The sequence below is a fragment of the Haliotis asinina genome, chromosome 11 (genome assembly GCF_037392515.1).
Source record: "Haliotis asinina isolate JCU_RB_2024 chromosome 11, JCU_Hal_asi_v2, whole genome shotgun sequence".
Taxonomy (NCBI): domain Eukaryota; kingdom Metazoa; phylum Mollusca; class Gastropoda; order Lepetellida; family Haliotidae; genus Haliotis; species Haliotis asinina.
Window position 1 is genome coordinate 52,098,916 of NC_090290.1, and position 15,130 is coordinate 52,114,045.

The 15,130-nt window shown below is 39.3% G+C and overlaps 1 protein-coding gene across 1 annotated transcript in view; it reads right to left on the bottom strand.

Moving 5' to 3' along the window:
* Positions 1-15,130, bottom strand: part of LOC137255523 (plexin domain-containing protein 2-like) — a 38,258-nt gene that overhangs the window by 10,383 nt on the left and 12,745 nt on the right. Inside the window, exons 7-12 of the mRNA XM_067792956.1 lie at positions 14,375-14,428; positions 12,693-12,757; positions 11,877-11,973; positions 9,058-9,153; positions 8,106-8,257; positions 1,578-1,799 (exon numbers count right to left, since the gene is read on the bottom strand). Of these exons, the coding sequence (XP_067649057.1) occupies positions 1,578-1,799; positions 8,106-8,257; positions 9,058-9,153; positions 11,877-11,973; positions 12,693-12,757; positions 14,375-14,428 (686 nt within the window). The remainder of the gene's footprint in view (positions 1-1,577; positions 1,800-8,105; positions 8,258-9,057; positions 9,154-11,876; positions 11,974-12,692; positions 12,758-14,374; positions 14,429-15,130) is intronic.

The following is a 15,130-nucleotide window of genomic DNA, read 5'->3' on the forward strand; positions in this document are numbered from 1 at the left end:
GATAACTTGGTGCCCGGTATAGCTTATGTCCCTATACACTGATCCAAAAAGACATTTCTTCAGGCTGTCTGTGTCGAAAGAAGGACATCACATCATATGAAAACACTAAAGCTACTCTAGCATGACGTCAAATGAAAAGTGTGGGAATCCCCTAAATTATTTTGAGAGGTACACATGTAAATGAAAGAAGACAAGTGAAAGCAATCTGCTGAAAACAACAAACAGGCGGAAATAGCTACACCCATGTGCTGCAACAACGACAACAACAACTCAAAATATCAGGACACAAAGAAGTGAAGAGGAACAATTGGAGATTGAGGTAAGCGCAGTATGGCAAACAATTATATGTCCTTTTCATTCACTCCTTAGGTCCAAAGTGAATAAATATGGAACCTTTTCAGGACAACAGACTTGCCAAATAAAAATGATTTTTCTCTTTGGGCAGCTTTGACAGTAGAAACCTCTTGTTCGAAGGATGAAGGGTCATTGGTCTGACAAAGAGCTGTAATAGTCTCTAAAAACTTTGAAATTTGACTAATTATACAAATTACTTTGCATTCATTCATCAACATTTGAGATGATGATGCCACACACGGTTGTGTTTTATGCAATGTCTAAACTGTTGTGAAGGAGTACAGCAGGCCAGAAAGATGCCACAATAAAGCCATCTACACATACATGTTTACACAGCAACAGATATTTCAAAGAGAAACAGTATATGCAGTAGTGCATCAAACAAGGGGACAGATATTTATGACAACTAATCAAAGCCATGCATTATCAACTAAGTAATGTATAACAAGCCATATCTAATGCACAGTCCCTTAGAGCCTAGTTCTTATCCTCTATTTCCTATTCTTTCAATTGGACAAATATTTACTTCGGAGTAATAATAAATTCAGCTGCATATTTGTAAGAACCTGGTTTTAGTCTTGATCAATGTGTTCAGCTAACAATGTAGGAATGTAACCTTATTCTGTCTGTCTGTCTGTCTGTCCACCTTGTTTTAACAGTCAGTGTGTGTGTTTGAAACAGTCAACTGAGGCAGATTTCACATGTACGACACTAAGAGAAACAAAGTCATTTACGTCACACACGAAACCCTCCAAGATATTTGATGCTGATCCTGTGATGCCAGACTGTCTGGAAGCTGTGTCGCCATCAACAACATGATAGCGGGCATTCTTGTCACCGATCCTTGTTCTTGGTGTTGTAAGTACAAGTGAGTGTAAGACTCTGATGTTGGTCGATTTCCCTTTCTCAGTGCTTTCATGCAAGGTGGATATTATTTTTGTGGAAACTGTCGTTAACACCAACGGTCGGTCATTTTGTGAAATTTTATCATATGAAGCAGCAGTATTAGTAGTTGTCATATCAGCAGTATTTCCCAAAGCAGAAGCAGTGGCAGCTCTTGAAACAAAACCACTAGCAGTTTTCCCATCCATGTTAGTAGTTATCTGTGTAGCAGTATTTTTCACAGGGTTAGTTGATGGTGAGTTGTCTAGGATATTGTTACTAGCAGGACTAGTTGTAATGCAACCAGTATCAATCTCAGTCTGCATGCTTGATCCGCTCACCCCACCACAATCCGAACTTCTGTCACTAATAATGGTTGATGATGAAGTAGATGAAGGGACAGTAGTAGCAGTGGTAGTAGTGGTAGTGGTTGTTGGAGCAGGAGTTGTAGAAGTTGTTGTAGGAGTAGTAGTTGTTGTAGGAGTAGTTGTTGTAGTAGTTGTAGTGGGAGATGCAGTTGTTGTTGTAGTAGTTGCATCACACTGGGCTGTACTATTAAATGCCTACAATCAAGTTACATTTCCTTGTTAAAGCACCATTATTTACGTTCATGTTTTATTCTATAGACCTGATTTTTAACGTATTTAACTATTTGTGGATCACTCATGACGGACATCACAGTTGACATCATTAGTCACTTCACAGGGTTGCCTAAAAACTAAAAGCACATGGCAAAAATAACAGACAGAAACGTTTTTCTGTGTTGGAACATACAGGGGAAGAACATGAAGAAGTTCATTCTTCAAATTCTTGAGTAAAACACCCAAGTGGGTTAAAATATTGAGAAATGACACAGCTATAGATCTATGTTGGTAAGCACCAACACAATCACTGTCCTGCATGTTTCATGCCACATTCACCAATACATGTATTCCCGCTTTTTCACAGATGCTGATGATGAAACATGGACAGAGCTGACTACTGAATGGAAGTTTACTGAACTCCTCCTCGGACTTGTGGCAAGAGTTCTAGATAGTTCTTGAAGTCTTACTCAAACCATCAAATCTATCCATTTTAGCACTAAGTATCAATACAATCATTGTGTATACAGTGGAATCATTATTGGTCATCAAGAAAGGATCCATGTTATCTGGGTGGAAAAAATGCTATTGTTAATTAGTGAGACTACAGTTAAAAGAGAGGGTGTCACTACAACCTGTCACTGAGGTACAGCAATTGTGTATAGAGTGTATGGTTAAGTAAGGTGACAGGTGAGAGAGTGAGGTAGGTTCAACACTTTTCTGAACAGCAGAGATACCAACCCTATTTAAGACCAGTTAGTATTTTGGCCAAACACTGACGCAAAAATTGGCACTTCTGACTAAGATGGGTATTAACTTTTTAAAAGAATTTCCAGTTTTAAGATAAGAGTCATCAGAAGATGACATATCCCCTAGGCTCCCACATATTTGAAAGGACAAATCATCTTACAGTAACTTCATGTTTTCTTAGATTAAGTTTGAATCGTTTCCATGGAAGTCATGAAAAACATAAATGCCATATATCTGTAAACAGCAAAAGGCACCACTTCAAGATCTGTCTCATATATCTGCCAAGATCTGCTGAAAGATACAAAATGGTTTTCAAGTTGTGCTCTATAAACGAAGCCTATCCCTCCATTTTGAGAGTCAGAATCGTTTCCACGGAAACTAGAAAAATGATAGATCACAAAAACCTGAAAATAGCAAAAGGCACCACGTTGGGGTCTGCCACGTATATCTACCAAGTTTTGCTGAGAGATACTAGGAACTTTTTGAGATGTGCTCCAGAAACGAAACACACCTCTCACTTTTGAGACAAAGTCTGACTTGTTTCCATGGAAAAAGAGAAACTAAGAAATAAAACAAGAGTTATCAGAAGATGACATATCCCCCGACCCCCACATGTTTGAAAGGACAAATAATCTGAGAGTTACTCATTGTTTTTTTCCACTAAGTTTGAATTGTTTCCATGGAATTCATGAAAATTATAAATGTCATGTATCTACAACCAACAAAGTCACAATGTCATATATCTGCCAAGATCTGTTGACAGATATGAAATGGTTTTTGAGTTGTGCTCTGGGATCGAAGCCCACCCCTCCATTTTGAGACTAATTCTAAAATGTTTCCATGGAAACCAAGAAAATAATACATCACAAAAACCTTTAAAAACCAAAAGGCACCACTTTGGGGTCTGCCATACATATCTAGAAAGCTTTACTAACAGATATTTAGAAGTTTTTGAGTTCTGCACTGGAAATGAAACACACCTCTCACTTTTCAGACAAAGTCCAAAACGTTTCCATGGAAGCCAAGAAAATAATAAATCACAAGATCTTGTACATAACAAAAGGCACCACTATAGGTTCTGATTGATATATTTACCAAGTTTTGCAGAAAAACATTGAATGGTTTTCGAGTTCTGCTCCGGAAACGAAGCCCACCCCTCCATTTTGAGACTAAGTCTGAAACGTTTCCATGGAAACCAAGAAAATAATGAATCACAAAACCTGCAGAGAGCATAAGGCACCACTTTGAGGTCTGCAACACATATCTGACAAGTTTTACAGACAGATATTAAGATGTTTTTGAGTTCTGCTAAGGAAACGAAACACACCTCTCACTTTTCAGACTATGTCTGAAACATTTCCATGGAAACCAAGAAAATAATAAATCACAAAAACCTGTAAATACCAAAAGGCACCACTATAGGTTTAGACTGATATATCTACCAAGTTTTGCAGAAAAATATTGAATGGTTTTTGAATTCTGCTCCGGAAACGAAGCCCACCCCACCATAAGACTAACACCAAAATGTTCCATGGAAAAACAAAAAAAAATATAAATGCCAAATATCTGTAAATAGCAAAAGGCACAACCATAGGCTGAGATTACTATATCTATCAAGTTTGGTCTAAAAATATTGAACGGTTTCTGAGTTATGCTCCAGAAACAAAATGATTACGGACGGACAGATGAACGGACAGACAGACACGGCGTTGACTATATCCCCCCGCATTACATGCCAGGGGGATAAAAATATTTAGAGTGAACGTTTGACAGAATCATTTTTATCCTATCATCCAACATGGAATATAGGGGTGTACTACTGAACAAGCGAATCAAACATCCCACGTGGAATATAGGTGAGAGTTACAGAACTGGCGAATCAAACAGTTGTCACTCTGCCATCTCATACTCCGATGGGTGCCAATGTCTGACAGCTTGTCTCTGGAGAGTTTGTACATCTTTAGCTCTGTCCCACAACGAAGCACCAGCAGTATATTTGGAACATGGTTTGATACGATGGTAGTCAGAATTTGAAATTTGAGCATCTGACAGACAACCAGTTGCATTCTCCACAGGGAGTGTTCTGTACTAGTTGACTGGGGATAATACATCAGTACTTTGAACGTGCAATGTGCATGGATAAACGAGCAAAATAAAAGGAAGATTCTTATCAATATTATCATATTTTCTTGGCTTGAACCAATGACAATGATCTGTCAGTATGACTTGCACATCACCTGGCCAAGACTTCAAGACAAGAAGGCATTGCTGACTTTGTATGCCTAACACTACCGTGTGGGTTTCATTTCTGGAACACACTTAATCCCCAAAAGGATTAGAATCTGTACTTTACCCAGGAAGAAGTTTCCAGTTAGTCAATTTTTGAGAAAATCCCATTTTTGTCCCAAAGTAAGATGACTCTCTTATGAATACAATGCCACATGAGGTAGTGAGTGAGCAAGTTTGTTTTACACTGGTTTTAACAATTATACGATGATGTGTCATATCAGTGTGTGGGAAACATGATCACTGTCCGAGACACTTATAACCCACAAGCACAGATTTGGTTCTGGCAAACCTTGAAGCGTAACTGGGTTTTAGATGGATCATGACCTCTTCATTGGACACTTGTACTGATGTACACAGAGCAACAATTCTTCAGGGAATATTTCCAGGAATAAGGCAATAAAGTTCACTGGCTCTGAGGACAATGCTTGCTTTGGGCAGGTAAGGGTAAGATTATAATAATTAATTATAGGGTAAGATTCAGCATGGAGATTGTTAGAGAAAGAGGGGGATAATTTCCGTGTACACATGGAGTAAAGCCTGCTTCTTATACATCTGTGATTGTTTGTAAAAATATATAATGATATATTGTTCTGGACGTGCTATCATAATCAAATCGATTCATAAGTAATAGAGTATAAACAGCAAATTATCTGATGCATCTCACATTGATGAAAATATTTCCCTCTTTGAGTGAAGTTGTGTTAACTTAACTTGGCAAATTCTGAAGCAACTTTCCAAAAGACATCAATACTATGCACGTAAACCTGCACCCATTAATGAAGAACTGAATAATGACCCAAACAAAACAGCAGTAGTCTAAAATGAAAGAAAAAAAAAGTAATGAAAACGAATTGAAACATTGCATTAAATAAAGTGTGCACTATGTACACAAACTAGCCTGACCATTTCTCTCACTGGTAATCGCCTTGATGAAAATTCGTTCATTCAAACTATAAATTATAGCAAAATTTGGACTTCAATTTACTCTACAAATGGTACGAAGTATCATGAAAGCTGCTGCACAATACTTTACTAATTTCATAGCCTTGTTTCTATATTAAACACAGGCATCACACAGGATGCAATGTGATATAGTCATCATGCTCCAGTACTGTCTCTTCTACAAGTCCTTACCAATGAGAGAATGGTTTGGTTCTTATGTCCACAAGACATGGAAGTCCCCATGTCTCTAACGAAACTGAATATACTGTCACAGACATCAACACTACATGCATGCTGGGATTGGTTAAACATACCCGAGACTGGGAAAACTGCAATGGAGCAATAAGAGAATGACAATTGGAAAATGATTAGTTGCCCAAACATAAGGCCCTTTCTTTTCTGTTCAGAAATTTATAAAAAAAAGGAGAAGAAAAAAGATGTTGGCTCGGTTGGTTTTTAAGCCTCACTCAACAATATTGCAGCTACATGGTGGCATTCTGTAAATAATCACATCTGGTACAGACAAACCGATGATCAACAGTATAAGCATCAATCTATGCAAATGGCATACGATGACATGTATCAACCAAGTCAGTGAGCATGACTGTCCAATCCTGTTAGTCACCTCTTCCGACAAGCAATGGTTGTTGAAAATCAAATGTACCCAGTTGGGATTGGACATGACAGGTGCTTGGCTTGTCTACGAGTAACTACCCCTCCATGTCAAAACTGCATTGTCAAGAATTCATTGCGGAAACACTTCCTTCCAGTAACAGGTTACCATGGCAATGGTGATCAACTTCTTGTCAAGATTCTAGTAATTCAGTTTGTTTCCATTACCAAAGTTTGTGGTCAGTACTGATATTATATACGCTTACATGGAGTTGGTCTCCTCTAACTCGAATACATTTACTAGAGGCATGATCTGAAACCTACCAGTATTTAAATCTGTTGACCTATGCAGGACCATTCCTCAAAGAGACCCTACCTCTATTAATGTCAAGTATCTGGACTGGATCAGAGGGTTTGTTGTGAGCGAGTGAGTGAGTACAGCTTTACACTGCTATTAGCAACATCATGGCGGGGGACACCAGAAATGGACTTCACACATTGTACCCATGTGGGGTTTTGAACCAGGGTCTTCCGCGTGATGACCAAACGCTTTAACCACTAGGCTACTCCAACGTGCCTTTTAGTGACAAGAATGTTAGTGAAAGTAAAGAAGTTACATTGTTTTGTGGTATATTGTTGCAAGGATATACTGAAAGCGAGTTATCTCACAGAAGGGCTAGGTTGTCATGCAGACATGTTAACAAGTTCGACAAATACGGTGGCCTGTGAAACAATGCCAGTAAAACATAGCAAGAGCAATTCGGTCATTTGAGTAAAAAGACTGAAATCCATATACTGACAGAATGGACAAAATATTCATGACAATGATTTTGAAAAAATTCTGAAATGCTTGCAATTGATGTTTTGCAAGTCTACTGTCATCAAATCAAGCCACAAAAGTCATCATGGTAAAATACATGTAACTTAGAGCCACATGATATTGTCTGCAAGTACTCCAGTCTGGCAGACCACCCTAAGATTGTTACAGTTGGGGAGAAGCGGGGCAGCAAAGAAGAAGAAGAAGAAGAAGAAGAAGAAGAAGAAGGGGAAGGGTGAGTGAGTGAGTTTAGTTTTACGCCGCACTTAGCAATATTACAGCTATATGGCGGCGGTCTGTAAATAATCGAGTCTGGACCAGACAATCCAGTGATCAACAACATGAGCATCGATCTGCGCAATTGGGAACCAATGACATGTGTCAACCAAGTCAGCGAGCCTGACCACTCGATCCCGTTAGTCGCCTCTTACGACAAGCATAGTCGCCTTTTGTGGCAAGCATGGGTTGCTGAAGGCCTATTCTTCCCCGGGACCGTCACGGGTCAGAAGGGGAAGGGAGAGAGAAAGGGAGAGAGAGAAGGGGACAAACGGAAAGGGGAAGAGGAAGGAAGAAGTTGGAGGGATCAGGGATCAGGAAAGTGGAGGTGTAGACAAAGAGGAGAGGAGAGAAAAGACAAACACCTGATAAATGGGGAATCAAACCCCTCCCTTCGGTGTGTGTGGCAGCTGGAATCACTGACGTACCAGTTCATGTGGTGTTTAAAAAAAGTGGACAGTTAGCCCTACAGGAAGTACACTGCACTTCTCCACTCACTGTAGACTTGGGTTTTGTGAATGTTAGTGTGTCTAAGTCCTGAACAATATTTTCACAGTACTGATAAAACAAGGTGTTCCTGTAGGGGTGCATTTAGTTCCTACCAGCTTGGAGCATCCGCTGTTGAGCCACTCTGCACGGTGCCAGTCTATTCCGTCTGAACAACGTCCCAGCGAACTACACCACTTGCAGTTAAATTTCATTCGTTCCGAGTCGGGATTCACACACTTCCTGCAGTCCGAGATAATGTTGCATGCTGGAACATTCATTAGAATATTGCTTAGCAATAAAAAAGAGGCTGCAGGCATTGTGTGTAAGCTATGCTGATTGTGCATTTTGTTCCTTCTGTTATGATTAAGTACTTGGGTCCAGTTTTATTCAGCAGTCGTAGCGCCACAACTGTCGTAAATCTATATTAAAGTATTGGAGTTACAATCACCTTAGCGCCACGATCACTTTGTGAAATGATGCGCTTAATATCTCATTCAAACATGCATGACATGCACACATACACATGACTGGCTGCTTATTGTACTTAGTAAAAAGAGAATAGGGGATTCATTCTTGAAGAAACAAGACCACATGAAGTTACCCAGACAGGATACCCTAATATCTTCACGAGTCAAGTATTAAAAGGTACTGAGGATCTATTCAGCCCTGTTATCCCCGTAGATCAAGCAGTAAGGAGAATTATGGACCTATTCTACCTTGTTTATTCCCCAGGTAAAGTAGCAAGGAGTGTTACGGACCTAATTTGCCCTGCTACCCCCCGTCTAGCAGTAAGGAGTACTATGGATCTATTCTCTTCTGTTATCCCCACAGGTCAAGGAGCAAGAAGTATTTGGGACCTGTGTGGCATTAATTTCTCCACTGGTCGAGTAACAAGGGGAGAGAGAGGAGAGAGAGAGAGGAGGAGGAGGTTATTGGCTATTCTAGCATGTTTTCCCCCACTGGTCGAGTAACAAGAAGTCTCAGGGACCTATTCTGCCCTGGAGTTCTGTGGACACGGGACCATATACTGGGCCTTGTATGTACTGGAGTGAAACAGGTAGTTACTTGGCAGTGGCTTTATGATGATCACTGTTCCCTGCTCCACCTGGTCTGGGTGGAAGGACACACGGTGATACTCGAAGATTGTTCTACGCCGTATACCTGAAACACAAATATTGACATTTTATCTCTGTGAAACAAGTACATTGCTACCATGCCATACAAACAAAACAACAGAAAAGATCACAAGCAGAAACGGGATATTGAATTAAAAAATACTGTAAAGCTATCTTTCCTTTCTAATGAATTGAGCACAGACAAATGATTATATCCAATGCTTTTGACATCATTCTTGGGTTCACAATTATCAGATCCTGGCACTGTAAAGGGAGGCAACAGTGGTACTGAAGACGTGTGCCCCAAGACCATTAGTAAATAGTTAACTTGAACAGTATTTCTGTCAGATCACCCTGTGCCAGCCCCTAAAGACCAAGGACTAGATATTCGAAGCTCTAAGACAGTTGTAAGGCAATGCTAATGTATGGGACTTACGACTATCTTAGCGCTAACAGAGCTTCGAAAATCCCAGGCCCCAATTTCTCAAAACAAACTTAAATGTGAGTTTTGACATAAGTTAGAGTTTTCACTCAAATTTGAGAAAATACATTTCCCAGAATGTATTGGAATTGATATTAAACTAAAAAATAGTAGACAGTTTGAGTTTTGTGAATATATTGCATAAGATGTTTGGTCCTTTCTATTTTAAATTTGCAGCAGAATTCATGGTGGTATTTCACTAATGGCATATGATTAAAGGGGCACTGATGCGGAGCATTTTCCGTGGACTGGTGTAAACTTTTGTTATTGTTTTTCTCCCGTGAGTACCCGGATGATATCCCAGAATTCGTGACTGGTTCGTGACCTCTGCTGCGCAGTCCGTAAGCGCAATTGATAGTTTAATTATAGACAGATCAACTGAGGTGAAGTCAATTGTACTTCATTACAAATGTATTATGAAAACAAATGAAACACTTTGAAGGTTAATCATCTGCCAGTGGTAGAAATGGTAAAAAACTATTAGGACGGAAAAATAACGAAGCCAATGTACGTCTCTATATTTTGTCTCATAACCCTAATTAGTTTATTGTCATATTTGTATGATTCTGAAAATTAATAAAAGAACACACGATTTGCTTATACTCATAGTAAATTTCTAACATAACAGCAACATTTATACATTGTATAGATTGCCAATGTGGATCCTATTTCACACACATAAGCGATCTAGTGTGTGTTTTCTGTCATACAGATTCTGCTGAATGCTACAACAAATAAATTAAAACAAAATGCAAATAATGAACGTAAAACAGACTAATTTTATAGCAACAGTGTCAGGCTACTACCTTGTTCAGGAATGTATCCATCAATATCCACGTAAAAGAAATCGTATTCCATTCATCTGCAGCTGGTAAATAATCCTGCTCTGTGTCGCGTGTCTTACAACTGTCTCATTTGCGAAAAAGTAACACATCGTTTCACGTCTTTCGTTGGTGAAAACTAGATAAACCTGTCATTGGTCTCCCAAGATAGCACACCTGGCAACTAATTGTATGATGTCCACTATTCTAAGTAATTTAGTTGACCAATATTGAGCAATCAATCAATCAACGCAAGGGTGGTTAATTCTTTGAAGGGAGGATGTTGTTTTTGCACTCACACTTTACGACAGGGTGTAGTCATCTACACACACTGCCTTTTGACAAATCCGCTAGAAGAACAAAAGTAATTAATCAATCAGTGTGTTATCGGTTAATCCTTTGATCGATGTTTGTTTTTGTAACTCAGGTGATAAACCCTTTTGCATCACTTACATGCACATATTACATAACATACAATACATTTGCCATTACAGACCTTAATTTATAATGTTGAGTATTTACTCCAGACAGGAGAAATGCCAAATGGGAACCTTTGTTGAGTAACCGAAGTGGTGTTGCTACTAATTATACCTGTTATAAATTCATGAATTGACCATCAAGAGAATGATGACAAATAACACGTGTAGGTTTACACCATCAAACGCGAGTTACAGCAAGGAAGATGTAATCTCTGTGTCGCATGCAGCCTGAACACACTTATGGGCCGAAACTGTTTTGAGGATACCAACGGAATTTCGTTACATAAGGAATACACACAGGCATTTGCTGTGTACTTTGGTAAATAAGTGAAATAAGTTTTTTTTACGTAAGACAATTTTCAGATTTCTCTACCAAAGCCAAGGTCATCGTTTTTTTGTTTACGAATTCAAATAAATCAACTGAGTGTTTTATTATCATAAATAATAAACCATTGTAGCTACCATAGCTACCAAAATTTACGTATGCTATTTGCTATCACAGCTCAACCAACACTCAAAACTACCTAAATATAAAGCTTTGCAATCTTCCGTACTGAAACAAATGGCTTGCTACGTGCCTGTAGACATCATATTTTCATGTAACATGATTAAATATCGAGGTTAAAAACACAGAAATAGGATCAAATTGGATCAGTAAGTATACCATCCAAGCATCCGAAAAGAACTACACTGCTGGGATATATGGTTACGATCAGACAAGGAATACCATGGATATTTTTAAACAAATGGCATGTGATGGGCATCCGGCCTCCTGACTGTTTAAGTGAAGAAATTTTGCTAATATGGACAGGAGCCCAGTTCCTTTGTCCGTCACGGTCGAAGGAGTGGGCGCTGACCAATTTGCGGTCTGCTTTCGTAATTAGACCGTTGGCGAGAGGCATTATTCGCTCCGCATCAGTGCCCCTTTAAGATAAGTCAGTGATAAGCACCTAAACACCACACAAAACAGAAATTGATGTCCTCTCACCCTGTGCTTTGAGGTAGGAGTCAATATAAAAGGCATCAGACAGACCGATCTTCACTGGGTGGTTCTGACTGGATATAGCAGACAGTCTTATTGGTAACTATAACAAAGAAAACATGTCATCACACAGGGAGGTGCAGTAAACAGCATAATAACCAACTTAACTATATCTACTGAAAATTCTCATTGGATAATTAGCCTGGCATCAGCCAACCATGTTTTGTCTTATTTCAGCACTCGAAGTTGCCTGAGTTTGAGTCAAATTTATGTTCTGGTTGTGTGGAAATAATAGAAAGACAAATTCAAATATCAAATCAAAACAGAGGTAATGGTTATTGAAAATCAAAACTAAGTGGTGTCAGATTGATTTTTGATGAATCAAACTGAATCACTGCAGCCTTAGTTAATAATACTTTTAATATTTGTTTGCATAATAATACAGAACATAATATGCCCTCTTTATCATGGAGACATGTTTGGAAATGGCAAACCAGCCATTGATGTTGTCATCAAACACAATTCTGGGATAAGATGACATGCATCTTACAGTATTACAAAGAGATGAGAGCTCAAAGCCTTTAGCTTTCACTCACAACAAAACATCCACATTTACTTTTGTTTACAACTATAACATATCCCGAACCCTTGTAGAGATCCTTGCTCCCGCTCCTAATACTCAGACTGGTTTAACTTAATATTGCAAACTTAAAATGTAACACAAAAGAATAATCTTTAACAGAATGCATAAAGGAGCCAATTCAGTGATTTTGTGTGAAGTAACAAGATATTTTACGAGAGCTTCAATCAATCTGTGCTCACATGTTTGTAGAGAAACTTTATAGTGCCATCTGCATGAAGCTGAACCTGGAAGTCGAAGGTTCCAGCTGGAACAGAAACATAGTCATATTGTAGCTAACAGCCACACCACTGTTTCAGAAATATGGTCATATAGTAGCCAACAGCCACACCACTGTGTCAGAAATATGGTCATATAGTAGCCAACAGCCACACCACAGTATCAGAAATATAGTCATAATGTAGCCAATAGTCACACCACTGTATCAGCAAAATAGTCATATTGTAGCCAACAGTCACACCACTGTATCCAAGAAACATACAACTGTAGCCAACAGTCAAACCATTAATTTAAGCCAACAGTCACACCATTTAAGCCAACAGTCACACCATTTAAGCCAACAGTCACACCGTTAATTTAAGCCAACAGTCACACCATTTAAGCCAACAGTCACAGCATGGTACCCAAGAAACATACAACTGTAGCCAACAGTCACACCACTGTAGCCAACAGTCACACCTCTGTAGCCAACAGTCACAACATTGCAGCCAACAGTCACACCACTGAAGTCAACAGTCACACCAATGTAGCCAACAGTCACACAGTTGTAGCCAACAGTCACACAGTTGTAGCCAACAGTCACACCACTGAAGTCAACAGTCACACCAATGTAACCAAGAAACACACAACTGTAGCCAACAGCCACACCACTTAAGCCAATAATCACCCCACTGTAGCTAACAAACATACAACTGTAGCCAACAGTCACACCACTTAAGCCAATAATCACCCCACTGTAGCTAACAAACATACAACTGTAGCCAACAGTCACATCATTTAAGTCAACAGACACACTACTAGATCCAACAGTAACACCACTGCAGCCAACAGTCATGCCACTGCAACCAACAGTCACACTGAAGTCAAAAGTCACACCAATGTAGCCAACAGTCACACCATTTAAGCTAACAGTCACATCAATGTAGCCAACAATGACAATACTGTGGTTCAGGAAATATATCAGGTATACATTCCACTGGCTTTTAGGAGTGTATAACATATGAACATAATTAAACGAATTTCAAGGGAATGTATACTGAGAAAATATTTGCTCTTAGCGAGCATATTTTACAAGAGCTAATTGATTCAGTAATCTTGGCAAACAGATTAAAACATTGCTCATCTAAACAACAGTTTGCCACACTCAAATGTTCTTCGAGTGAGTGAATGTGTGACTTTAACTTTGTCTGGATCATTGATCAAGTTTAGTTTTTGTAGCTTTCAGCAATATTCCACATGGGGAATCGGGCCTGGTCTTTACCATGACGAATGAGTGCTTTAACCACTAAGCTCTCCAGCTGCCCCATGTCATACAATCAAGTGACTGATGTTATGAGCAGTGATCTATGCTGTAGTGGTGCAATGCCAATCAACAGTCTCACCACCCAATCCATTTAATCACCCATTAAATCAACATGACTCATGGGGACTTACTCAGCAAGATAACTTGGATACTTGGATGAAAATGTTATAAGATATATGGTTTTACACTCCTTTTCAGTGTAGTGCAAAGACGTCATGGACGTGACAGAAATTGGCTTTATACATTGTACCCATGTGTGGAGTCGAATGCAAAATGAACGAGCTAATGCTATAACTGCAAGGTTACTCCACTTCTCCCAGAAGTAACTGAATAAGGTCTTACTCTCGTTTTGATCCTTCAGCACTACATTTTTCCACTGAACTGCAAACCTGTCACCTGAAATACAAAATATTAAACATCACCATCATTACGTTCAGAGTGCGCGAGTGAGTGAGTTTTTTACACTGCACTCAGCAATATTCCAGCTATATGGCAGCAGTCTGTAAATAATCGAGTCTGGACCAGACAATCCAGTGATCAACATGGCCATTGATCTGCACAATTGGGAACTGATGACATGTGTCAGCCAAGTCAGATCACCTGATCCCACTAGTCGCCTCTTACAACAAGCATTGTCGCCTTTTATGGCAAGCATGGGTTGCTGAAGGCCTATTCTACCCCAGGACCATCACAGGTCCATTACGTTCAGGAGGAGATACGCAGTCAGAATGTTCTCAGCATAATCTGTTAACAGTTATATACTTACACAGTCTCACAGAATTTATGTTCCAGTACCAAGACAGTTGTGTCCCATGCTATGTTCCTAATAGCTTCAGAACACGAACACTTTTACTACAGTTATTCTGTCATGGCAGGACACAGTGAGTGAGTGAGTGAGTGAGTGACTGAGGTTTAATGTCATCAACATTACTCCAGTTTTGTCACAGTGTATAAGTCAAATGTAGGAGGAACTAACCACCTGCATACTGATTTAACATTCAGATGATGCAAAAGAAAGAAATAGCCCTGATAGAGAATACAAATGTGTGCCTTTCAAGAACTTGCTGTACAATAATCACATATACACGACTGCTGACT